The sequence below is a fragment of the Carassius carassius genome, chromosome 22, assembly GCF_963082965.1.
Source record: "Carassius carassius chromosome 22, fCarCar2.1, whole genome shotgun sequence".
Lineage (NCBI taxonomy): Eukaryota > Metazoa > Chordata > Actinopteri > Cypriniformes > Cyprinidae > Carassius > Carassius carassius.
Genome location: NC_081776.1, coordinates 11,727,731 through 11,754,874, shown reverse-complemented (window position 1 = coordinate 11,754,874; position 27,144 = coordinate 11,727,731). Strand labels below are relative to the sequence as shown.

The following is a 27,144-nucleotide window of genomic DNA, read 5'->3' as shown; positions in this document are numbered from 1 at the left end:
TGTGGACAGTCCTTGGTTAATGTCACTCAGTATTTTTCGTGTTTCCTGGTTTTTGTCTTGTTTCTTGTTTTGGACTGCTTTGCTGGAATTTGACCTTTGCCTGGAAAGTTTTATGATTTTGGATTATCCCGTTAAACACTGATTTTGGATCACCTGTTTGTGTGCATCATGACAAACCCTAATTTGTACACTCAGTACTAATACTTTATGTGCTTTTAAGGTATCAGTATGTACCCTTTAGAGGTAAATAAGGAACAAAGATGTACCTTTTGAAATGATACAGCATTGATATAAATATATAATTTTAATGCTAATATATAATATAAATATTATAATATAAATATTAATATTCATAAATATCAGATAACTCTGGTCATCAATTAGTGTAGTAGGCTATTAATGGGGATTTCAGTGTCTGTTTCTGTATTTATAGTCTAGGTCTGTAATTACTCCTGTAGATGGCAATAAGAGACTGTCTTTTTGTATAGACACGCCAATGTCAACAGCAATGCTATACAGATGAACAAGTTACCTTTATCTATAATTATGATACTAGTTGTGAAGCTTATAATTACATAGAAAATAGTTTAACCAAAGCGCATCAAATCGCAGATTATATCTAAATGGCAATAAACTATCTCTGAAAATGTTTATGTACCGCAAGGGTGCAGCATAACTCTAGAACTTTAGAACTTAACAAAATTACAACTATTAAATATATAACATATATATAATATATAAGTCTGTTGGCAATAAAATTAAATACACTGAGTAAAGACTTGCTCTTATTTCCTTTTGTGTTTCATCATAAAATGTGTTTCACCGTGAAATGTTTTAACTTACCCCGCAAACCTTCATGTCGCAATCAGGGCTACAGATTTGTTGGTGTGTTGCGCGGAAGTCATCTGCATCCTCAGAGCCGCTGCTTTCACTTCCATCCACTTCACTTCACAGTGCACGCGTCTGAGAGAAGTTGATCTCTGTGACAAGATCTCGAGACTTCAGATGCACATCAGATATGCAAGATGAGAGAATACTATCTTGGAATACTTTTACTTTTGAAATATTGCATTTGCGGTGATGTGCTTGACTTCGATGGAGATATCAAGGACTTTGTAGTTGGTAACAGTAAGTTATTTGTTCTTACTGATCATCGACTATATCAGATGAGACACGATCTTACTGAGGAGAAGAGCAAAGACATCACTAATGCCACTGAACACAACAGAGTCAACATTCTGCTACCTTTTGGTGAAAACAGCACCTTGATAACGTGTGGGACATTTAAAGAAGGATATTGTGAAGTTCTTGATATAAATGACATAGCAAACAGTATTTACTATGAAAGTGGTATACTGATAGGACCTCGACAGGATGAGAAATCTGTTGCCTTCATAGCTGGTACAAGTAGCAGTAGGTACCTTTTGGTTGGGAAAAAAGATGAAGATGCAAAACTTACAGATACCAGGTATTCTGTTGTTAAGTTGCTGAGCACTTCACAGTCTCAACCAGGTGGGATTTTCTCAAAAAATGCAGAAGGATCAGATGCCATCATTGAGAGCACTGTGAGAGATGTGGAGTTTGTCGATGGATTCCAGAGAGTTTCACCCTCAGAATCCTACTTATTTCTGAACACAAAGACTGACTCCGAGAGGAAAGTGCTCGTCCTGTGGATGAACAGCTCTAAAGGAAAAAAGTTAGAAATAATCAAATCTCTACAGGCTTCAATGATACTATGCTGCAGTGATAAAGCTCGTCCAGTGCTCATCGCCAGCACCGTTATTCCCTCAGTGAACAGAGTTATTTGGGCAGGTGTGTTCAGTGCACAGAATCAGCAGGATCCGGAGAACAGCGCGCTGGCTCTGTACGACATCAGTCATGTTAAAGGACGAGTGAAGGGCTTCTGCTCTTATGGTGAAAATCCATGTGGTTCTGAGGTTTGATATTGTATTCATTTGTTTAATATACACGCTTTTTAAAAATAAGAACAACATGTTACTATAAAGATAGAATAACCTGAATCTGTTGGATGATTAAACATATACTGAACTAAATATAAAGTTTCAGTTCGTTGTTTGTGTTTCAGAGTGATACTGAACTTCAGCCGCTCTCTGTGGTGTTCAAGTACAGCTCAATGTCAGCAGTGGCAGCAGTTAGAAGTGGATCCAGGATTGTGCTGATTATAGGAACCAGTGATGGTCAACTTATAAAGGTCTCGTTCACTTCTGTCTCTAACACACATACCTTTATTTCACTAGTCTCAATGGGGTTTCATTGTACACCATTTACATTTGCACATACAGTATAGCTCTAAGCTGTTGCCTAATTCTACATTTGAATGACTACAGTCATATTTCATGATTTGTATTTCTGTTTTTCTAGCTTGTGTTGGATGAGAATTTCACTCCAGGCTGTCCAACAGTGCTTTTCAAATCTGATGATGAACGAGAAGTGTTTCCCAGAATGCACTTTGATCCAGTAGATTTCAGATATATTTACATCGCTCTTAAGAAACAGGTGAAGCTTTCAAATTTACAGTTAACAAACAATACAAATTATTTAAGGTATATATTCTACTATAGTAGAAACATCTTAAAAATATTAAGTAATGAATTATTCCTGTATATAACATTTTAGTTATATAAAAATTATTTTTCTAAAATGAGTAAGTAAAAAGCAATATTGCATTTCATGAGCAATATGAAAAGAATGGTTTGCCCTATGAGCCTACTTCCAAAAAGCTGATCCAAGACATTGTTTTAATCAGTGAAAAAAGCAATTCTTCCATGTCCCACAGTTAGAAAGCCCTGAATTAAACTATGCAGTTACTGAACAGTTACTGTTACTGATACTTTAATGTGCGTTAGATCGCATTGTCATAAAGTCTCTTTCTGCTCATGTTGTTCATATAGTTGAGAAGAGTGTCTGTTGTTCAGTGTGCTAAATACAGCTCTCTGAAAGACTGCAGAGCTGCTCTGGATCCTCTCTGCGGCTGGTGTGTGAACACACACAGGTCAGTCTGTCTTTATCACATGTGATTTTTCACACATGAGATCTGTTCTGCATCTACATTAATATAGACAAGATGAGCAGTGTGCAACAGTTCTGTAGTGATATACTGGCTGATCCTGTTTTTATTTAGATGTTCTACTCGAGATGAATGTTCAAATACTTCATGGGTGTCCATCCCAAAAAACTCTCTCCAGACACGGCTGTTTTCTTTTCAGATAGCAGAGAATTCTTCTAGAAAGGTAGACATGTACAATTATTTACTTTATTATAATTTAGTTAATATTTAGAAGACTGCTTTTTATCAACCATTGCCCTCTTCTACACAGATTACTCTATTCCTTTCCTTGAGTCTGAATAGCACAGGAAATCCTGTCTTCTCATGTACCTTCAACACAGGAACCATGAACCTGTGTGACGGGTCTGATCCACCTGCAGTTTTCCCAAACTGCTCCTGTAGTTTTTCTGACCAGCTACTATACACTGGAGGTTGGTTCTCTGTCAGTGAAGATTTTATGTTCTATATGATAATGTATGATCATAAACATTTTTGATTATCTGTTCAGGTTTAAGAGTCTCTGCTACAGTTACTATTGAGGATCAGAAGATCACAGAGACACTGACGCTGACAAACTGCTCCAGTATCACAGAAAATTCCCCAAATGCTTCTTATACACAGTGAGTAAATGCAGTATATAAGAGTTTTGAAAGACTGAACTCCTATTGTGAAATGATAAATAACATGAATTAAATGCAGGTGTGTGCAGTGTGTCTCATCTGGGTGTCACTGGTCCTCTTCCTCCAAGCGTTGTGATTGGACACATGGAAGTGGGCTGCAGTTACACACACAGGTGAGACAATGTGTAACCTACATTCCAGTTCTTCAGTATATCTGTATTTGGGGAAAAAAAACCTTAATAAACTTATATAAATTCAGTGTTGATAGCTGAACTATCATTGTGTTGACTGAATTAACTCAGGAATGACATGAGTTGCTCTTTCTTTACTCTTTAGGATGAATGTAAATATCTTCTCTCTGAGATGGTCCACAATGTAAGTGTCACGCTGATTATGTGCCCAACGTCACAGGATAGGGATGTTGTTTTTACAGTATATTCCTATTTCAAATGAATATGACTTTAGAAGAGTCTGAGGATTTTGTTTCCTCATTTGAGAGAATCTTTGTCACAATTATTCTTAAAAAATTATAGATAATTATTCATGTATAAATACATCAATGTGTATTTAAAATACTAATACTACTAGTATAAATACTTAATACTACTAGTAATACTACTTAAATTTAAATTTAATCAAAATTATATTTATAAATTATATAATCAATTATAACTTTTTATATAGTAAGTTTTTAACTTCTGTTATTTTGTTTATATTCAGTTTTTGTTCTTGTTCTTGTTTTTGAGTGCAACATTTGGTGTTTTGTAGCCAGTGATTCTGTCTCTGGAGCCGAACAAGGTTTCTTTCCATGGCAGAAACAATGTTTTACTAAGAGGAAGGAACCTGGAATCTGTTACTAAAATCCGTATTCAAGCGGATCTGGAGTGCATTCCTAAAGAGTGAGACTCTGTGTTTGTTTAGTGGTGTATATATGAATGTGTGTAGATTCAGATAAATCATACTGTATATCTTTTCCTTTAGATCTCCAGTGTTTGATTGCTCCAGTGACACGTTAAGGTTCCACATTCCTCCCAGTGGAACTAAAGGAACAGTGAAAGTGTGTGTTGTTACTCCTGACGACCGTTGTCATGGTAACAGCATCATCACTTACAGTTCTCAGCCCAGCTGCACTGGAATACAGCCCACAGTCAGCTGGAGCAGGTCAGACCACTGTCTTTCACACCCCATCAGCACCTCAAGATGACAACTGCACATTATAATTAATGAATCTAATATCATACAGAACATTTTAGGCATAACATTAGCAAGAATGCTGTTAATGTGGAAAAATAATATTTACAAAGTAATGATCTGATGAGATCAGCTTTAAAAATATATATGCAAAAAAATGAAAGCACAGTTGATAGTCATTATGTAATTTCCTGCGTGTTTTGTCATATTTCTGAGATCTGCAGTTTACTAACTCAGATTGTCATTAGACTATTCTTGCTAAACTGTTTTCTGACAACCAGGCTTTTCTTAATATTTTTGGTGGGTTTCACTTCCATTGGTTGCTGAAGTATGTTGTATTGTGTGTCTGTGTGCGCATGCAAAAGCCACATATGCTAAAACAAGTGGGGGAATAAAAATGTTAATATATATATATATTGTATATTGTATATACACACACACTCACCTAAAGGATTATTAGGAACACCTGTTCAATTTCTCATTAATGCAATTATCTAATCAACCAATCACATGGCAGTTGCTTCAATGCATTTAGGGGTGTGGTCCTGGTCAAGACAATCTCCTGAACTCCAAACTGAATGTCAGAATGGGAAAGAAAGGTGATTTAAGCAATTTTGAGCATGGCATGGTTGTTGGTGCCAGACGGGCCGGTCTTCTTTATTTCACAATCTGCTCAGTTACTGGGATTTTCACGCACAACCATTTCTAGGGTTTACAAAGAATAGTGTGAAAAGGGAAAAACATCCAGTATGTGGCAGTCCTGTGGGCGAAAATGCCTTGTTGATGCTAGAGGTCAGAGGAGAATGGGCCGACTGATTCAAGCTGATAAAAGAGCAACTTTGACTGAAATAACCACTACAATCGAGGTATGCAGCAAAGCATTTGTGAAGCCACAACACACACAACCTTGAGGCGGATGGGCTACAACAGCAGAAGACCCCACCGGGTACCACTCATCTCCTCTACAAATAGGAAAAAGAGGCTACAATTTGCATGAGCTCACCAAAATTGGACAGTTGAAGACTGGAAAAATGTTGCCTGGTCTGAGAAGTCTCGATTTTTGTTGAGACATTCATTGTTTCTGATAATGGATAATGCACCATGTCACAAAGCTCGAATCATTTCAAACTGGTTTCTTGAACATGACAATGAGTTCACTGTACTAAAATGGCCCCCACAGTCACCAGATCTCAACCCAATAGAGCATCTTTGGGATGTGGTGGAATGGGAGCTTCGTGCCCTGGATGTGCATCCCACAAATCTCCATCAACTGCAAGATGCTATCCTATCAATATGGGCCAACATTTCTAAAGAATCAATGCCACTTAGAATTAAGGCAGTTCTGAAGGCGAAAGGGGGTCAAACACAGTATTAGTATGGTGTTCCTATAATCCTTTTGGTGAGTGTATATATATATATATATATATATATATATATATATATATATATATATATATATATATATATATATATATATATATATATATATACACACATAATATGTTATAATGTTAAATGTCTCTTCATTCAGTGGTGGAAGGAAGATTCATCTTCAGGGGAGCAATCTGGAATTAGTGGAGTCAGTTACTGTCCATCGCTTTAATAAAGTGCTGGAAAAACATATTTCACAAAAAAACAACACAAGCTCTGAGGTAAGATGTGTGCTTATTATTTCTGCAGTTGCTCACAGCTGTTTATCTGATACATAGAGGTTAGCGATTTATAATTTCAGTCTTCAAACTTCTTTCACATTACTGACATCCAACTTATGATGCTTAAACATTTCAAGAAATTGTTTTCAAGAGTTTTTTGTCTATTTAAACAAAATAGTATAGAATTTTAATATTTTAATTTTAAAATTAATTGTCAGTTAACAAATAAAAATAATTATCTTATCTTGTTTGTGTCAGAATTTTAATATCGACTAGTGACTTTAATAGTATTCACAGCTTACATGCAGCTTTAAATGTCACATGTATTAGAATCATATTTTCATTGTCTCTCTTTTTCAGGATGTGTGGTTTGTCGCCGGTCCTTATGATGGCAGTGGTCAGTTTAGCTTGATGTTGAATGTTGGGAACTCCACTGTGGACTGTGTGGATTATTTGTTTTACCATCCTGATCCAGAATTTACTGGATTCACCACTGTACAGGTGGGCAATGATCTACAGGTGAACATTCAGGTGAGTTTAGTGATACAATGAGTTTAACTTTAGTCTACATTCTACATTTGTTCCATGCGTGCCGGCCCCTGATTGGCACTTTTAGTTAATATTATTATCTTTCTGAACATCAGCATGTGAAACACACAAACCTCAAAATCATCCCACACTCTCTGTTTCTCAGAAAAAGGCAGATATGTTGAATTTGAGTATGAATGAGGTGACTGTAATGAGTCCAGAGCGAGATCCGAAGTATCAGTGTGTTTTGGAGAGGATTGAGTCCAATGCCGTCATCTGTAAGATTAAAGGAGAATCAGGAGCCGTCCCAGCAGTGGACTTACTCACTGTGAGTGTAAATATTCATGTATTTATGTAAATTGCCTTAATTATTGTCAATTATTAATGACCTTTATATATCTTAAATACAAATGTTTCCTTCTTTTGCTATAATTTCCAGATAAAAATCGGGACATTTTCTAAAAACCTTGAGTCTCAAAGTGGTAAAATAATATATTTATCCATCTTTGCTGCATTGATTCTGCTCATAATTCTGGGTGCCATTGGTAAGTGTTTTCAGCTTAACGTCACATATTTACACAATAGTCCTCAGATACTAATCTTAGTGTTTGCTCATCTGTCTAGTTGGAGTAATTGTTCACCGTAAGAGCCAGAGAAAAATGAATGAGAGAATGAACAAGGAACTGGAAATGCTGGAAAGCAACATCAGAAGGGATATACGACAAGGTTGGCCATCTTTGAAATGTCGGTCTTTGTGGCGTTTGTAAGCATCAATGTAGCTCAAGCTTAGTTATAAACACAGCTAAATATTCAACATTGTTGTGTAACTCCTCATGCACATTTGTGCAAAGGACACAAATGATACCTTAAATCATGCAACTATTACTTTCATAAGCAATGTGCATGGCAATATTAGCTGTAAATATTAAATATTCAACATTGTTGTGTAACTCCTCATGCACATTTATGCAAAGGACACAAATGATACCTTAAATCATGCAACTATTACTTTCATAAGCAATGTGCATGGCAGTCAATAAAATATAAAAAAAAATATTGGTGTTTTTTTATATAGTCCAAAAGAAGTCCAATAAAGCGCATCCATCCATAGTAAAAAGTTTCCCATATGGGGGGGGGGGAGGGATGGGTGATAAAGACCTCCTGAAGTGAATCATTGAGTTTTTGTAAAATGTCCACACTTTAACTTTATAAACTAATCTCTAGCTTGTACTAACTGTCATACGAGCGAACTATACCTTTAATGCTTATATTGCTGACATACTTCTTAGAACTGTATAATGTCTAGTTGTTTATGATTAAATTATGCATTTATGTTTGTTTGCTTGTTTGTTTTGGCAGGCTTTGTTGACTTGCAGACAGAAAAATCGGATTTAATCGATAATGTTGGAGCCATACCTTTCTTGGACTACAAGCACTTTGCCTCAAAAATATTCTTTCCTGAGGTTCACTATTTTTTTTATCTATCTGAAATTCCTTTTTTCTTGTAGAATTACTTTATGTATTTGTTTGTTTAATATATATATTCTCTAGGCTGGCCCTCTGGCCACAGTCATGATCAGAGACATTGGGCAGGTAAGATGCTGCACTCTCTTTTGTAGTGTATGAAATATAAATGCATAACACTGTGTAAAACTAAATGTTTTATCTCTGTCATATTTTTGTGGTTAGGACTCTGAGCAGACAACGGTTGATGAGAAATGTCAGGCTTTTGCTGCACTGATCAGGGATAAGCAGTTTCTCAGCTGTTTTGTGCATGCATTAGAGGAGCAGAAAAACTTCAGCATAAAAGACAAGTGAGTTGAAGACATTTAAATGTATGCATTTAGCGCACACTTTTATCCAAAGCGACTTATAAAAGAGAAACAAGACGCTTTGAATATTTTCTCACCTCTATTTGAAGATGATTTGATAAACCTGGTCAAATGACCATTTTATGAGGCCTAGACATGATGCCTATTGCTTAGAAGCATAAACAGATAATAACAACTTTTGTGGTTTTTTCAGTGGTGAATTTAAAATAAGTTAGCGGTCCCCCCAGAGTGGTTTTTTTTTTTTAAAGACAACCGCTATTTTAGAAAGTTTCCCCTTACTGTTTCAATGGCTACACGTCAGGCTTGTCACGTGACACACCGTAGCCACAAAAACACTGTATGACAGATGGATCGCTTTTATTTCCTTTTCCTTTTTTATTAAAAATATTCACTAATTTGCATACCGGTCATGAACAATCTGATATTCCGATTCACAAATATGTAAATGTAAATAATAAATTAATGTGTTTGGTCATTTAAAAACCTTTCTAAATGATCTTGATCATGATCTGTAATGTGAGAAGGGCGCCGTCATGTTTGCTGTCAGTGAGATTTAGAGTACATGAATTCATCAGTTTCTCCCGAAATACATGTAATAAGTGGCTGGTGAACTGGGTGAAGAATAGAGTGAGTTTTATAGTTACTTACACTATGTGTATCTGATGTGTATAAAACACATCTGCAAATTAAATTTGAATCGATTGTTATTGTTGATTCCCTAGACATATGTGTGTATTTTTTAACTCTAAATGTATTGTTTTATTAGTACTTATATGTATTTAAATGTCTGAAACCTAAAATATGCATTATGTTGTTAAGAACACTGCATAGTTGTGATAATATGACAAGAGCGTTGCACGTCTCTCTCTGGCTCAGCGCCAGCCAAAGTGCGAAAACGCAGTTTGAATTTGACAGTTATGTGACGTCACCGAACGTTCTAAATCCTGTATGTGGGACCATACTCCCAGGGGCATGGAAATAAGAATCCCATATGTGGGATCGTACTGCTCAAAGAGTTAAACTAAAAACATACATACAGTACCTGATTCAGAAGTGCCAGATTGTCGTAGCAAAGTCAGAATTACCTCCTCTCCTAGGTTCATGAAACGGTCGTCCATAAAATGTGCTTCTGTTCTGTTGTAAGTATTCTTAAAGATTCCTAAATGCATCTACTTTCGGAAGGCCAAATGATGTGCTTTTGCATCCATCTAGATGCACAGCATCTCCCTGACATGGCTGCTTTAACTGTGGTTACTGAAAACAAGCCTTCTTTCTTTGTGTGAACATTTGGGGGGCATTACGGGGCAAATATTTCAACATAGTGATGTAGACGAGTGGGGGCGTGTTTGAACAAGCCGTTTTAGGGGGGTGTGGCAGATTTGATTAAGAATATATCTTTGGATTTGAAACTTTAGTCTTTTCAACTTTACAGATCTTCTTCATGCACAAAGAGCTTGTAACACTCCAAAGAGAAAGGAAAAATGTTAATTTATATGACTCCTTTAATAGGTTTAGTTTTAGTTTCAAAGCACTTGATTGGCTTGATGGTGTTTGATCGAATCTCCCTGCAAAAATATTGTAACCAGTCTCTAAATTCTATCCTGTTAGACTATATCCTTTTGTTTGGTATCTAAAAAAAGAGTTTTGTATGATAGGCCTATCCAAAATCAGCTACACTGCATTTCGTCAAATACCCAAAACCTTTTAAACTTAAACTCTTCTATCCATCTGGGAGGAGGCCTGAGGACCAGGAAGCAGGAAATGAAGTTATGATGCTAAAAAATGCACAGGGTTTATTGTGTAATCTTAACTGTGTATATTGCAACACTCAGACTTTGTTTGACCAGTGCAAATCTGATAACTGTTATATCAAACTGCTTCAGAACAGCGTGTCAAAAAAACCTTGAAATGGAGACATTCCGTCTTATCTCTTATTCATGAAGACAAATATTGCATGAAACCCCACAAAATAATTTAGATTAAAGATTAAAGAAAAATAGCTAGCATTGCAAAATAATAAGTAATATAAAAATATAATAAAAATGGCATACATGTAAAACAATTGCTAAATAATATATAAGATTAAATGAAGAAAATAAAACACAACAATTTTGTTCAGAATACTTTATTGGCTTGATGGTTTTTCAAAGCATCAATATTAAAAAAATAAATAAACAATAATACAAGAAAATGCAATATCCATGGTTAGATTCTGATTGCATTTTAAATATAAATGTGTGAGACAGGTGTGTAACAGTAGCACTCAGTGTCTGACCCTTTATCTACTCATCTTTCTTCTGTTCTTTATACCTTGTGTTTTTGTTCCTCTCTTTCTGTTCCTCTCTCTCTCTCAGGTGTACAGTGGCATCTCTGTTGACTCTGGCCTTTCATGGAGACCTGCTTTATCTCACAGAGGTAATGGAGGACCTTCTGCAGAGTCTGATGGACCAGTCCAGCAATGCAAATCCCAAACTTCTCCTGCGCCGCACAGAGTCCATAGTGGAGAAGCTTCTTACCAACTGGGTGTCCGTCTGTCTGTACGGTTTCCTCAGGGTCCGTCCATTGTATAGTGAAATCATAAAGCACATATTATATTTTACTACTCATATGTGCTCACATGTTTATGCACAAAACATGTGTTTCCTACATAGGAATCAGTTGGACAACCTCTCTTCTTGTTGGTGTCAGCTCTGACTCAGCAAATCTCTAAAGGGCCTGTGGATTCAGTGACAGAGAAAGCTCTGTACACTCTTAGCGAGGACTGGCTTCTCTGCCAAGCCCAGGACTTTGAGGCCTTGGTCAGTATTTCCTCTTTTACTGTCTCTTTTATACAAATGAGGAAGTGTTTGCAAAAATGATCGGTTATTAAAAGTAGTGACTTTAGAAACCCCTTTCTGAAATCTGCAAGCCACATTCAAGTTTTAATAATTCCCCATTTTATTCAAAAACATTCAATATTTCCCTTCCTGCACTCAAAACCACTGAAAACGTTTGGTTAAAAGGTCAGTGTGGTGTATAAGCTTATGCTCCTCAAGGCTGAATTTATTTAATCCAAAACACACGGAAACTTTGTCAAAGTCACAGTAATTTTGTCAAATATTATTCACATTTAAAATAACTGATTTCTATGTTAATATATTTTAATTTATTCCTTTGATCATGTTTCTAAACATGTTTGTGGAAACAGTGATGTGGAAATCGTGATGCAGAAGTCTTTGATTGACGGAAGGCTCAATGAGCAGAAGTTTATTGTTAGCTGTGTACATTTCTAAACCTCTTACATCATATGCTCATAAGCTTCTGCTTTTTTTGTTGCCGTCATGTCCATCCTTAAACCACAGAAGGCACCCTGTAACTTCCTCTCCTTCGTTGCACAATGTTTCTTTCACAAGAAACATTATTTTCTGACTGTAGATGCTCTTTACTAATTTACTAATATAAAACAAAGTTCACCCTAAAATAATAAATCTGCATCATTTACTTGCCCTAAAGTTGTTACAAACATGTATGAATGCTTTCTTCTGTAGAACATAAAAGAAGATATTTCTTAAAAAGATACTGTCTACTTGGACCAAAAACTGTTTGGTTACTCACATTTTATAAAATATCTTCTTTCCATTCATCTGACGAAAGAAATTCAAACAGGTTTGGGACAACTTGATGGTGAGCAAATGATGACAGAGATTTATATTTTTGGGTGAACTATCTCTTTAATGTTGGGCCATTAGAGATTTTTATTTATAATTTTCTTGTTTCCTGTCATGTTCTGTTCTCAATTATTTTCTGACCTGCAGTTCTTACTTTTAGTAGTGGTTGGATGGTTGGGTCTCTAACAGTTTTTTGCTAATAACACAAAGAGCAAAACTAAAGATAAATTATTTCTTGTGGGCAGAATAATGTGACCAGATTATCTTCTGCTAAATATTAGCAGCAGTCTCTTACTGTTAGACTGGTTGTGCTTCTGCATTCTGCTTTCAGCAGAGGATATCAGTTTTGCACAAGCCTTCCTCTCAGAAAAACTGGACTTTACCTGTATTGCCAAGCGAGTAAATGTCATTTCTCCAAAGGAAGGTATTTGAACTCATTGTTCAAAGTTGTATTCTGCTGCTTTACTGGAAATTGCAGTAAAAAAACAAAAAAAAAAAGAAGTAGTCTTTAAACTGCATAGTCATATGCAATTCTAGTGCATTTATTATGTTCTAAAAAACTGCCATTCTAAGTCGATACAGCATTTTTAAAAAGCGAAGTGACGTGACCCATACTCAGAATTCGTGCTCTGCATTTAACCCATCCAAAGTGCACACACAGAGCAGTGAACACACACACACACACACACACACCGTGAACACACACCTGGAGCAGTGGGTAGCCATTAATGCTGCAGTGCCCGGGGAGCAGTTGGGGGTTCGATGCCTTGTTCAAGGGCACCTATGTCGTGGTATTGCCGGCCCGAGATTTGAACCCACAACCCTAGGGTTAGGAGTCAAACTTTCTAACCACTTTCTCCCCCGGACGGACTCAATGTTTAAAAAAAAAAAGTTTAAAATGTTTTGATGTACATGATATTAAATAAATAACAGTCACACTTTATTTTAAGGTTCAATTCTCGCTATTGAAAAACCATTAACTACAACTTTTGCCTCAATAAATTCCAATTTGCAGCTTATTAATAGTTAGTATGGTAGTTGCTAAATTTGTGTATCAGTTTGGGTAACAGTGGCGTGCACAGACCTCCCAAGGGGCATGGGTGAAATGGCGTTTTGAGGACACAATCGCGGTTTGTAGTCTGTACTGGTTCGTTCCCCATCGGCTAGGGGTGGGCGATATCATAAAAATATAATTATTATTTTTAGAAATATCATGATTTTATCATGATTCTTTGGCATGTTGGTTTTTCTATAAGTCAAGTCAAGTCACCTTTATTTATATAGCACTTTAAACAAAATACATTGTTTAAATAGTGTCTGTGCATTTATTTGCAAATCAAGTCAATGATATCGCTGTAGATGAAGTGACCCCAACTAAGCAAACCAGAGGTGACGGCGGCAATGAACCGAAACTCCATCGGTGACATAATGGAGAAAAAAACCTTGGGAGAAACCAGGCTCAGTTGGGGGGCCAGTTCTCCTCTGACCAGACGAAACCAGCAGTTCAATTCCAGGCTGCAGCAAAGTCAGATTGTGCAGAAGAATCATCTGTTTCCTGTGGTCTTGGTCGTCTGAGACAAGGTCTCACAGTGTGAAAAATTTGGAAAAATAGCAAAAACTACGACTTTATTCACCATTGTCTTCTCTTCCGTGTCTGTTGTGAGAGTGTTCAAAACAAAGCAGTTTGTAATATCCAGTTCGCGAACAAATCATTCGATGTAACAGGATCTTTTTGAACCAGTTCACCAAATCGAACTGAATCGTTTGAAACGGTTTGAGTCTCCAATACGCATTAATCCACAAATGACTTAAGCTGTTAACTTTTTTAATGTGGCTGACACTCCCTCTGAGTTAAAACAAACCAATATCCGGGAGTAATTCATTTACTCAAACAGTACACTGACTGAACTGCTGTGAAGAGAGAACTGAAGATGAACACCGAGCCGAGCCAGATAATGAACAAAAGATTGACTCTTTCACGAGTCAAGAACCAGTTGCATCGGTTTTCGGATCACCAGTAGTTCTTTCGGACAGTTCGATTCAATAAACTGGTTGAAGAAAACGCTTTACCGTTCTTTTGCGCTTGACGTGATGGCATCATTGGTGAGGATTGGCCTTGATTCAAGCCTTCTGTTTACCCGTGCTCATAACATTAGCACAGAATCAATTCAGAATCAATCACCACTTATATATAAGGTTCCCTTTCGAATGTTCACTCCCGTTATGTATGGGAAACTCCTTTTTTCCTTTCTGCTGAAGCCTGATTTGTTCAGGTTTGTGTAGCTGCACAAACCAATGGCGCTTAAGCCAGCCAAAAGGTGCAAGGCCAACTGCTATATAAATCGGCCCATAGCACCATTCATCAGATTATTCTCCTTCAGCGATGAGTATAATCTCTTTGCTGACACTTCTGCAAGAAAAAAAACATGAAAGAAGCTTCAGCTCTGCTCTCCGCCGTGGAAGAAGCCGAAGCAGCGAACGCAAGCTTCACTGCAGGTGTCCGGCATCCGAGCAAAAAGCAATTTCCAAAGAGCAAGTTTCCAGCACGCATTGTTCCAAATGTTGCACTGCAAGTGTGGTTCGTGCAAGGGGCTCTCAAGGGACTCAGTACTCGCGTGCCACGCCCTCCCCACATCCTTTTACGCTGGTGTGAATGAAGACCAGGGCCCCTCTTCAGCTTTGAGCGGACTGGTCTCATTCGGCACGTCCGAGGAAAATATCGTCATCGATGACGTCACTGCCGATGACTCTGTGTCCTTGGCGGCATCAGAAACGGAGGAATGGGGGTGATTCCAGCGAGGAGCTCGAAGTAGCCTTGCCCCCTCAGGAAGAAGCCAGATGCCGGGCTAATCCGCGTCCTCGCAAAGGCCGTGGAGAATCTGGGCCTCAGGTGGTCGGCGCCGGATAAGCCCGCCCATGGTTTACTGGATGAAGTCTTCCTGCCAGTGCCCAGCCCTGTTCTTGCCAGCCGTCCATGATGAGCTTACCAAGACGTGGCAAGCCCCCTACTCAGTACGGGTAAACCCCTCTACTGCAGCAGCTCACACCACTGTTGACTAGGCTCTCCGCTCTACAAAAGCCACAACGCAAGCTATCGACAAGGCCATGGCCAGCCTGGTGGTGTTGGAGCGCCACCTCTGGTTGACTGACAGAGATCAGGGCTCTGCTGTACATGGGTTCACTGAATGGTTTTCATAGGCTCAGAAGATGTCACAGGCACTACGTCACTTCCTCCCTAAAAGCCCTGGCACTGTGGCTGCGGGCCACCAGAAGAACCCCGATGCCAGTCCACAATGCCGGTGCAGCATCAGCCTCAGTGAAAGATGGAGCCTGCCCTGAAACAGCACTCCAGGCCGGCGAAGTGCTTCCCCTTCCCGAAGCATCAAGTTGTGCTGAGTTGTGCTGGACCCTGAGCCGCTGAAGCCATCCTGAGGCACTAGAGAGAAAAAGTAGGGGCCCTGTTCTCGCCTCCTGCAGGTGCAGAGCATGCCAGAATATTTTACCGCTGTAATAGCAAACCCAAATACTTTAAAGAGCAACATTCCTCATCCTCTCGCAATCACTTACACAAACGTATACTCCCCGCTTCTTCAAGGCGAGCTCTCGTTCTAGAAAATAAAACCCCTCGCCTCCCCTTATATGGCCTGGGCAGCCATTACAGGAATCTCGAGATGGGTTTTGGAAACAATTCGATGAGGCTACTCGCTGCAGTTCGCTTGCAGGCCGCCCTGCCTCAGAGGCATGGTTCAATGTTCTGTCCCGGACAACGAATCTATCGTTCTCTGGCAGGAAGTGCAAGCACTGCTTGCAAAAGTCAGGCTTTTTCAGACGCTATGTCCTTGTTCCAATGTGAGACCATTCTGGATCTCAGACATCTGAACAGCTCGCTTATGCACCAGTCATTCTCTTCACAGACTGTCCTTGAGATGCGCGTTCGAGGGAGTGGCCTATAAGTATGCAGTCTTTCCATTTGGACTGCCCCTGGCCTCATGCACTTTTATGAATTTCATAGGCGTAGCTCTGTCTCCTCTCAGGCAGATGGGAATCCACGTATTGAACTACCTCAATGATTGGCTGGTTTTAGCCAGATCAGAATGGGAACTGAACGCTCACAAAGAGCTGCTGCTCAGTCATTTGGAGCACCTTGGGTTGGTCATCAACCCACAGAAGAGCCACTTGTTGCCCAGACAATTAACTGTCTTTCTGGGGACCGGTTCTGGACTCCGCCCTAATGCAGGCATGGATATTGCCAGATCAGTCCCTGACAATTCAGCAATTGACGGATTCCCTCACACCGGGGACGACATGCCCCCTGAGGGATTTTCAGAGGCTGCTCGGCCTTACGGACTGCTGCTGTATCGAAGATGTGACCCCCTGGAAGACCTCTTGCCTGTTTCAGACAGGAGTGAGGATGGGCGTGGCCTCCAGAAGGAAAGTGATCAATACAAATGCTTCCAACTCTGGGTGGGGCCCACTGTTGGAGGGCAATCCGCCATTCGGCTCCTGGACAGCTCAGCACTGATGCCTACATATCAACTGCCTGGAAATGTTGATGCTCCCTCCGAAAGGCATGATTTGGCATCCCCACCCAGAGTTATGGAGCCTTCATGTCTCCCAGCCAGAGTAAACAACACCATTCTTGAGGCAAGGGCACCATCCTTGAGACAGCTCTATGACCAGAAATTGTAATTATTCCTCAACTGGTGTACTGCATGGCAAGTGGACCCGTTTTCATGTGACATGTCCTGCATGCTGACTTTTCGGCAAGAGCTGTTGGATAAGGGGCGCGCCCCATCCACACTCAAAGTATATAAGGCGGCCATCATGGCGAATCATTCTCTTGAGGCCAGCCATTCAATTGGCAGAAACAACTTGGTTGTTAAATTAATGAAGGGTGCCCTCAGACTGTGCCATGTTGGGACTTATCTGTGGTCCTAGGGGCCTTAAAAAGGCCAACATTTGAGCTACTCAGTTCAGCTGACTTGCGGCCCTTATCGCTTAAAGTGGCCCTTCTCCTTGCTTTGGCGTCGGCTAAGTGTGTGGGTGACTTACAAGCACTGTCGGTCAGTGACTCGTATCTTGAGTTTGGGCTCAATGACTGCAAGATCATTTTGAAACCGAGACACGGCTATGTTCCTAAAGTGCTCTCTACTCCGTTTAGAAAGCAAGTAATGACGCGTTTCCACCAAAATTACCTGGAACATTTGGACCAGGAAATTTTTTCCCCAGGAACTTTTTCCCCCCAGACCTGTTGCTTTCTACATTTCCACCGTGGTCTAAAGTACCAGGAAGATTAGGCAAATATAGTCTGGTGACGTAGATCTGTGCGTGTTTCTCAATACAAAGAATGCTGATTTTGGACCTGCATCTTCGGTAGTTCAGACTTTGCGCGTTCCAATCGGGAGTGTTTTGTCCGCGTATATTTACAATAAAACAATAAAGGATATGAAATACCACTGCCTCCTTCAGTTTTAATTTAAACATAATAATAGCCGCAGAAATGTACTTAATTCAGGGAAATGTGTATATATATATATATATATATATATATATATATATATATATACAGCCATTACAATGAAATGGAATATTATATCAATTTTCCTTTTTTTTTCATTTTAACATATAGATAGATTGAATACAGACCAAAGATTACCTGTTAGATTTACCCAAAAAGAATTATTTGTTATATTTAACCACTAAAGAGACATCAGAGCCAGCGGCACAAATCAGAAGGTCTAGCCGAGGTGAGAGTGCTCTCGGCGGATACATGAGCACTGAGCACTTAGATCGCGTGGAGCTGACCGTCTCTGAAATCGGCGAGAAACATTTTTAAATAGGCGCTGTCTTTATATATAAACCACAGATTTGAGTTTTAAACAACTATATTCTCACCTGAAATACTTTTAAAATGACATTTCATGACACAGTAACAGTAATAATTTGAAAATTATCCGAATAAATGGTGGTTGAAATCACAATGCTGCGTGAACTCAACCAATCAGCATGTTTAGCGCCCAAGTCCCACCCCCGAAAGTTCCGGAACTTTGAAAAAGTACTACCTCGCCAGCAGGGACTTTCTGAGGGGCATTTTTTTTACCTTGAACTTTATTTAGTTCCTGGTTCCTCCGGTGGAAACACACAGAGTACCAGCCCAAAGTCCCTAGTTCCTGCGGTGGAAACGCGCCTTAATATCCCTATTGGCACTCCCCACTGCAGACGGCGAGCAGGGACTGAACGTTTTCTGCCCTGTTAGGGCTCTGAGAGTCTATGTGGAATCTAAACTGTTTAGACATTCTGAACAGCTGTTTATTTGCTATGGTGGCCACCAGAAGGGTCTCCCGGGATTGTTGATGCAATACCTCTGTCTTATGCATCAGAAGGACTGGAATGCCCTATTGGTGTGAGAGCCCACTCTTCAAGGGGAATGTCCTCCTCACGGGCGTGGTCCAGCGGCATATCTATCAGTGAGCTGCCGGCTGGTCATCGCCAACCACTTTTGCAAGATTCTATAACATAACATAGCTCTGCAGGCGCGGATTCTATCTGTTTAATCCTCCCATATGGTTAGTGGTTCTCATGCCCTCAGCTAAGCTTAGGACATGGGCGAGATAATGCCTAATCCCTTATTAGTGCTCTTACACTGGGCTCGCAGAGCAGCATCTAATTGTTGCTTGTAGTGCGGCATGATTGGATTCGTTCCCATGCATTACTGGGAGTGAGCGTTCGAAAGGGAACGCTTCAGTTACTCAGCGTAACCTCAGTTCCCTGAGGTAAGGGAACAAGTGTTATGTCACACTACAAGCTGCATAAATTGATGATCGTCGCTTTAGTTGAATGATCTGATGAATGGCATTACAGGTCGACTTATATAGCGGTAGGCCAATAATGGCTAAAACGCCATTGGTTTGTGCAGCTACACAAACGTGAACAGTCAGGCTTCAGCAGAAAGGAAAAAAGGAACTGAAGACGATTACGTCATATTTTTTAATTATTTGGAGCTCTTTGGATGCGTTTTCCTTAAATAATTTATACATAAATATATATGTGTGTGTATATATATGTATATAAGTTTCTACCACAATTGTAATGAATAAATAGGTACTTTGAGCTCATTATTCTCAGTGCTTTAATTGGAATTAGAACTAATGATAACAGCATGCTTAAAAGAAAAACTGTCATAGATTGAAACATTCCAACTTCTTCTTTAGTAATTAAATTGTTTGCTTTTTGTTTTCACCCCCTGTAGAAACTGAAGGTGGTGTTTGCTGTGGGGACTGGAGGAGAGGTCAGTGAACCCCTAGAGGTCAACGCACTGACATGTGACACAATACAACAGGTCAAGGAGAAAATCTTACAGACCTTTCAGCGCAAATTTGGTTTCCCCTTCCAGCCGATCAGGGATATAGAAATCGGTTAGTGGACTCTATATTTCTCACTTTCTCACAGTTGATGATTATAATATTATTTTATTTTATTTTAACTTCCTTATAGATCAGACGTATGTTGGTAACACACAGTTTCAGATTGCCAGTCGCAATATGCGCTGATCTAATTCTTGTTTGTATTCTCTGTTTTTTGTTGTGCACTCACAGAATATGAAAAGGAAGGAAAGTTTGTCATGCTACAGGAAGTCGATGAGACCTCAGAGATTCGGGGGCATGTTACCATGTTGAACACTCTAAAACATTATCAGGTAAGCGCAGGAGAACAAAAAATAGTGTAAACATCATTTTTGAGAAGTGGAGTATATTCTACAGACAGCTGATAAAACAAAATCCCATTTGGGTCATATATAGAGACCAGGGGCAATATGTATAAAGGCACTCAGAATAAAATTTTAGTCCTAAGTGTGTCAAAAATCTAAGAATGACGTAATTTTACTCTTATACCTAGACTTAAGAATAAATATGCAAATATTAAAGACTATGTAAATATGACATATTGGCCTTATGGGCTTGCTTTTTTTTTAACTGACAAAATAAGAAATTAAATAACCTCTTCCACTCAACAAGTCAACGCTCTACAGTAACTGCAGAAATGAAAGTTGTAATTTGTTTTTTTGTTTTTTTTTGGTTGGTAAATTGGAAAAATGCAGCAATGCAGCGATGATGACACTGTAAGCAGGGTCTTACATATTGTGTCACTAACTTCACCAAACACAACAGTGGCCAAAAGGGAAGTGTGGATAAAAAAATAAATAATTATGACCCCACATTTCACTTAAACCATTAAAATACAAAGGACAAAAAAAAAAAAAAAAAAAAAAAAAAAAAAAAAAAATCCTGACCAGTGTTGCCAACTGCTTTCCAGTAAAAGTAGCTAAAACGGATCAATAAATGTTGCTAGATGACCTCATAAAGGTGAGTTCACTGATCTGTATTTATATTTATATAGATCAGTGAACTTGCCTTTATGACGTCATGGGAGTGAAAGTCGTGACATTTGCCATGTATGGTAACCCATACTCGGAATTGGTGCTCTGCATTTAACCCATTTAACCAAGTGCACACAGCAGTGAGAAGTGAACACACCGTCAACACACACCCGGAGCACTGCTAGGCCACTACTATATGGCAGTTTATTGAATTTCCAACTGACCACCAAACCATATTGCAAAAACAATCCACTTTTGTGAGGATTGTGGGCTTTTCTGGAACTCATGTTCACATCATTGCTTCAACTGTAAATGAGGATGCATACCAATAGAAAAAAGCATCAGTAATAATTTTTTGATAATTTTGCACAATGCAAAGCATTTAAAAAATACATCTAAATATTAAAGTTTTAGTGTCTTAATTAAATAATATTATTGTAGTTACATTAAATGATTGGTGTTGTGCTGCTGACTTTACATGAGCAGGCTCATTATTTGCTGATTCACAGTTTGAGGTCAGCCATTTTGTGTTGACAGCATTTTAGTCCTTAGTTCACAACACTCAAGTGTCACCTCAGTCAACACTTAAGAATCAGTCTTAGACTTTACTGAAAGTCGCTTTTAGCTTCTTTCAAAAAGTCCCCTACTCTTAGAAAAGGCCTGCTTTTTACTAATTTTTTTTTGACACTTAAGTCAAAGCATAAGACTATTCTTGAGAGCATTTCTGAGAAGTGTTATTCATACAGGCCTAGAAAAATCTAAGTGCTAAGAGTTGCTCCTAGTAACAGTATTCTGAGAAAAATCTTAGAAATGTGAATGTTTCCTCTTAATATTAAAGAAAAGATCCTAGTAAAGAAAAAACGTAATTCAGAAAGCATCTTTACCATTAAAAGAGCTCTTAAGGTCCGAAATTGTTAAGAGTATTGACAAGGACATTTAAGAGTTTTTTAGCAGTGGAGAAAATCAACGAAACATGAATGAGAAGAAATATATTTGCACACAATGCATGACATTGAGATAATTAGACACTACCTGTTAGATCGTGCAGTGATCATCTGTGTGACCGATATTATTAGAGACACGTTAACATCTCCAACACAGTTTAAAAATGCCATAGCACCAGAAATGAAAGTGTCCTGAAAATAGACGGTGTGAGTTTGGTTATAGGATGCAGTTGTCACCCTGTAAATAACTGTACTGTGGGAACATATATATATATATAATGTGTGTGTGAGAGTGTATGGTAAAACAGGAAAAATTATCCCTGTAATTTCAAAGTGAAGGCTTGTAATACAGCCTAAAGCACTTTTATTTTTCTTCTTGGACAGCCAGCCAATCACTGTCTTCCAAAGACGGTCTCATATGCAAGCAGCAACCTCCCAGCCCATACGGAAGTCACTTTAACTGTAATTCGTCAACTGGCCATTCACTCCAAGAATGACAACTGTAAAGACAGCTACATTTAATAAACATTCTGCAGTCATTTCCTGCTTTAAAAGTTCATTATAGCAAAATGGATTCTGATTGGCTGATCAGTAATCAGCTTGAAAAAGTTGTACTGAAAGTGATTACAGTGATATTGTTCTTCTGTGCTGTTATTGTTATAGTTGTGACATGAAATCCAGTACTCTCATACAATTAGAATGATTAATAAAAATCTATAGGTATCATTATCATTGTAGTTATTGTCTTTAGTGTGAATTAGCCTTACAGCTATTAAAGTCTCCATGAAATCAAAGTAAATATTTTTTGGCTTTTAGTATGAATATTATAGCCTTAAGTTTATGTATACGCTATTGACAAGACTCGCATTTAGAAGATATAAGCATTCAAACTGTACAGTCTCTCACTTCCGCCAATATTTATCAGTGATTTTGAAGATATCACTCTGCACAGCTTCTCATCAGATTTTCTGTGTTATCAAATGCTGTCTAGAATCTGAAGCGTCCCACTCCCTATACTATAAATGCTGAAGCTGCTGTTGACAGAATTACTGTTTGTTGAGTGGCACGGAGTGCACTGTATAGGGCATAGGATACGATTCAGAAAGTGAAAAGAAGTTTGTCTGATTAGTCTTGCACAGTATTTTTATGTTCTCAGGGTGGCGCTTGGCTTTATTCGGGGTATTTGAGAATGACCTTTCACTTGCAAAGCTTGTATCACAAGGCCAAATAAACCCAGACTATGCTAAACTGTTGTGGAAACTTACAACACATCCATAGTCTACTGCAGCACAGTAGTTATTTTTTCAGCTTTTTCAGAGTTTGTGTTTTTAAATATATTTTTTCCATCCAGGTTGGAGATGGAGCATGCATTAAAGTTATCACAACAAAAGTACATGCACCACTGAGTTCTCAGAGCAGTGTAAAGGGTGAGTCATCATTCCTCCTATCACTCACCATGTCAACTGAAACTATGCCATGCCCAATTTCAAAATCAATTAATTTCTGGGTGGTTTATTTTGCGGTTGCATTTGTTGTTACACTATCATTGTACTTAAAGTGGATTTGCAATGCATTCCGAGCATTAATATCTGTACAACTGACAACTCATATTAGAAGTTCTCTAGAAACACCTATTTAGCTTACCACTGCAGCTTTGCAACACCCCCCCCCCACTCTTCAAAACATTCAGTATTGCAACATATATTGTGAGCGTTCTGAAAAATAAATAAATAAATAATGGCAAAGTTCAGCCAAAGTATGGCAATTCTGTCATCATTCACTCACTCTCATCTTTTTCAAAACCTGCAGGACATTTTTTCTCCTTGTGACACATAAGAATAATGGTTTAGCAGAATATTTGTGCTTCATATTACATACAAAAAAAAAGCAATGGTCACGAGTGTTATCAAAAAAAGAGCATGAAAGTCTGAAATTTGAGTGTATTTCTCACACAAGCTGTCATATGACATCAGTAGCCTTATGAATGCTTTATGGTGCTTTTTGGGGCTTGACAGACACTGGTCCCCATTTAATGTCTTTATATGGACAAAGGCAGCTTTAACAGTCTGCTAAACAACATCATTTTTTGTTTTCCACAGACAAAAAGAAAAAAAAGTCATATGGGTTTGAAATTACTTGATGATGAGTAAATTATTAGAATATTATTATTATTATATCTTGGGTGAACCATCACTTTCAAAAGTCTGATGAATTTGTCAAGCTGAACTGGTGCTATTAACAAAGAGGCCAAATGTTAAGGCAACCTTTTAATAGAGGAGCACAATGATGAATCTGGCCGTGTGCACAGGAAGTGGTGGCATCAAGTGCTAAATCTGTTGGCGAAGTCTCTTTTCTCTTTTCTCTGCATGAACATGTTTTCTTCACCTCTAGTTATGTTTGCATGTGTGTTTATGGTATCTTTTGGAGCGCATCTGCATTGTGCAAATTTGGGTTCCAGCATGTGGCCTTTTTAAGTTCCAACTCAAACCCACTGTAACCACACTAGAGATGAGTACTGTAACAGATTTTCTATTCAGTGTAAAGCACAGTAATACATGACCGCTGGGCCAAGATCAGCTTTTACATAGCTTGTTTATTTACTCATCATTATGGTATTTTGTTTCACAGATGATGAGAACTTCGCTGTCAAGTACTTCCATCTGGTGAGTTGGCATGTATACTTCTGCACAATGTTGGTTTTGGTGTGTCCTTCTCATTGCACTGACACACCTAATGATCTGTCAAGTAATGACTTGTGTTGTGTTTTCCTCCACGGGTCATTGTTGAGAGTCCATGTGTTATATCTAATTGCTATTGCATTGAGAGAATGCAGTGAAGAAATTGTAGGTGTGTGATACTTTCGGTTTTGTCAGCGTCTTCCTGTTTGAGAGGAAGTGTTTTTTAAATAGATCTAAACATAAGAATCTTTGTATCGCTTAAATTGTTCAAAGATACCATTTTGCCTCTTCTTATAATGAGACATAATAGCTTTAACATTTATATGAGAAACACTGATGGTATATATAAGAAGACATTGTTCTAAAATAACTTTACTAGAATAAAGACGATTTCAAATAAACATAGTAACATGGACTTTTCGATTGGTTTAGGTTGATCCAGATATCGACACCGACCTGAGCAAACATCCAGAGAAAAAAGCACTAAAATTCAAAGAGATGTACCTCACCAAGCTGCTCTCCACCAAGGTGAATATTTTATTATATATTGTATGTTGGATAGACAGATGTAGATGTAGTCAGACATGCAGATATAAATAGATAGACATATATAGAGTTTATATTATGTACACAATATGTATATATAATATGAGCTCATTGTGTCCACCAGGTGGCAGTCCATTCTTTTGTGGAGAATCTGTTTAAGAGTATCTGGGGTCTGCCAAACAGTAAGGCCCCATTGGCTGTCAAGTACTTTTTCGACTTCCTGGATGCACAAGCAGAGAGGAAAAAAATCTCTGATCCGGATGTTCTACACATCTGGAAAACAAACAGGTGCTGGATAACACACATTCATTGCATAGCTCCACCAGCAGCTGCTCTGACTGCTGACTATTTAATGCCTCACAAGATTTACTAACGTTTATATGTTCATGCACAACTAATATGGTTTACCAAATTTCCCCATCAGCCTTCCACTTCGTTTCTGGGTGAACATCCTCAAGAACCCTAACTTTGTGTTCAGTGACATGGAGAAGACGCCTCACCTGGACGGCTGTCTGTCTGTCATCGCTCAGGCGTTTATGGACTCCTTCTCCCTAGCTGAGCAAAACCTGGACAAGGTAACCACTGAAACCTAACATGAATATCACAGAGATCATTATTGACTCTCTTTTTCTCCTACAGCATTCACCAACCAATAAGCTACTCTACGCCAAAGACATCCCGCAGTACAAACAGGAAGTGAAGTCGTACTACAAGTTAGTAAAGGACCAGCCTTCTATTAGCAGCCAAGAGTTGAAAATATTTCTTCAAGAAGAGTCGAAGGTACAATTTCTCAGACACTACCTAGAGATTAAATGAAAAGCGGCTTGATAGGAAGATGGTTGTAATCCAAAATGCCTTAACGCTTATTCAATGTCTTTGTCAGAAACATCAGAATGAATTCAATGAGTCTGCTGCTCTGCGTGAACTCTGCAAATACATGCTCCGCTACTTCAGTGAGGTACGAATCCTGTGTTATCTTTTGTGCATTCAAAGGATTTCAAGGCACATTGAAGCCACCGAAATTCTAATAACAAAACCTATTAGGCCACTTAAAAGAAATGTAACAGCACTTTCACATCCTGAACTAAAACAGAAAGGAGATTTGATACTGTGGATTCCCCTAGAAATCATCTGAAAGTCGTGTGGTCAGGAATGATTAAGTATTCCGATTTAGCCAAGTAATTATACAGCTGCGTAACTTTCGTTTTTAATGTTCGGTCTTTACAGGTTTCTCAGAAGCTGGATCAGACAGATGCCCCGGCTAGGTTGAAAGAGGACATGGAAAATGTGAAGGAGCTTTTTGAAACCATGAAACGAAGTGGTTGGAGTTGAAATTCCTGATCTTGTTATTCAAATGAGTATTCACACTGCATTTTGATTATTTAAAGCTGGTCACATCTCCCTCATAAAAACTGTCAACATTATCAGCCATATATTAGAGAAGATTCACTTCTGTTTGTTGGATTCTGTAGAGACCAAGTGAATGTAATATATATATTGATGAATTTTCAAGTTTGGGAGGAGCTCATTGTTGAGCTAATATTGGACTAAGACTGAGCTGCCTATACAGTGCATCTCAAACCCATGACTTTGTTATGCACTGCAATGCAAAACTTGATTCATATGGTTTAATTCGATTTGTTTCTGTTTTTAAATCATTCAATTCAATTCAATTCAAGTTTATTTGTATAGCGCTTTTTACAATACAAATCGTTACAAAGCAACTTTACAGAAAATTTTGTTTCTACAATATTTAGTAGTAGCTAGTAGTTTGTGCACGTTTGACAGGATCATATATTATTTTACTAGAGTTTCCCTGTAATGCATTAATCTGCCAGGCCAAGCATAGTATGTTTCTCCTTTTTGAAATCTTTTTTGGAAATGGACTAAACATATTATTTATGGAATTTGCATAGTTATTCAACTGTCTTCGTCTGCACTATACTAATATAATGTGTCTATTTTTATGCCAGAGTGTTACTTGCACGACAGTGTGATCACCGTTAACCTGTGTTACTTTGTCGCCCTCTATTGGTTTTACTAATTATAACTTATAATATAA

At 38.4% G+C, this 27,144-nt stretch overlaps 1 protein-coding gene across 1 annotated transcript; it reads left to right on the top strand.

The window, feature by feature from the left end:
- The first annotated feature begins 914 nt into the window (after window positions 1–914).
- On the top strand, window positions 915–27,144 carry LOC132098571 (plexin-C1-like). The gene is made up of 32 exons (XM_059504638.1): window positions 915–1,937; window positions 2,087–2,212; window positions 2,383–2,517; window positions 2,913–3,013; window positions 3,143–3,251; window positions 3,339–3,498; window positions 3,576–3,687; window positions 3,767–3,860; window positions 4,024–4,062; window positions 4,456–4,586; window positions 4,669–4,848; window positions 6,410–6,530; window positions 6,891–7,061; window positions 7,225–7,386; window positions 7,498–7,603; window positions 7,683–7,784; window positions 8,418–8,521; window positions 8,610–8,651; window positions 8,748–8,872; window positions 11,245–11,443; window positions 11,542–11,688; window positions 19,787–19,952; window positions 20,133–20,233; window positions 23,210–23,285; window positions 24,487–24,521; window positions 24,969–25,064; window positions 25,207–25,370; window positions 25,507–25,657; window positions 25,722–25,862; window positions 25,966–26,040; window positions 26,310–26,760; window positions 26,894–27,144. Exons 1-31 carry the CDS (start codon window positions 1,026–1,028, stop codon window positions 26,412–26,414), a joined length of 4,488 nt encoding a protein of 1,495 aa, XP_059360621.1. The 5' UTR covers window positions 915–1,025; the 3' UTR covers window positions 26,415–26,760; window positions 26,894–27,144.

Excerpts from the sequence above, each read along its gene's own strand:
- LOC132098571 (XM_059504638.1), top strand. The coding sequence starts at position 1,026 with ATGAGAGAATACTATCTTGGAATACTTTTACTTTTGAAATATTGCATT. Across the intron at positions 8,652-8,747 it reads TGATCAGAGACATTGGGCAG|GACTCTGAGCAGACAACGGT; the intron begins GTAAGATGCTGC and ends TTTTGTGGTTAG. Across the intron at positions 25,658-25,721 it reads CTGAGCAAAACCTGGACAAG|CATTCACCAACCAATAAGCT; the intron begins GTAACCACTGAA and ends TTTCTCCTACAG.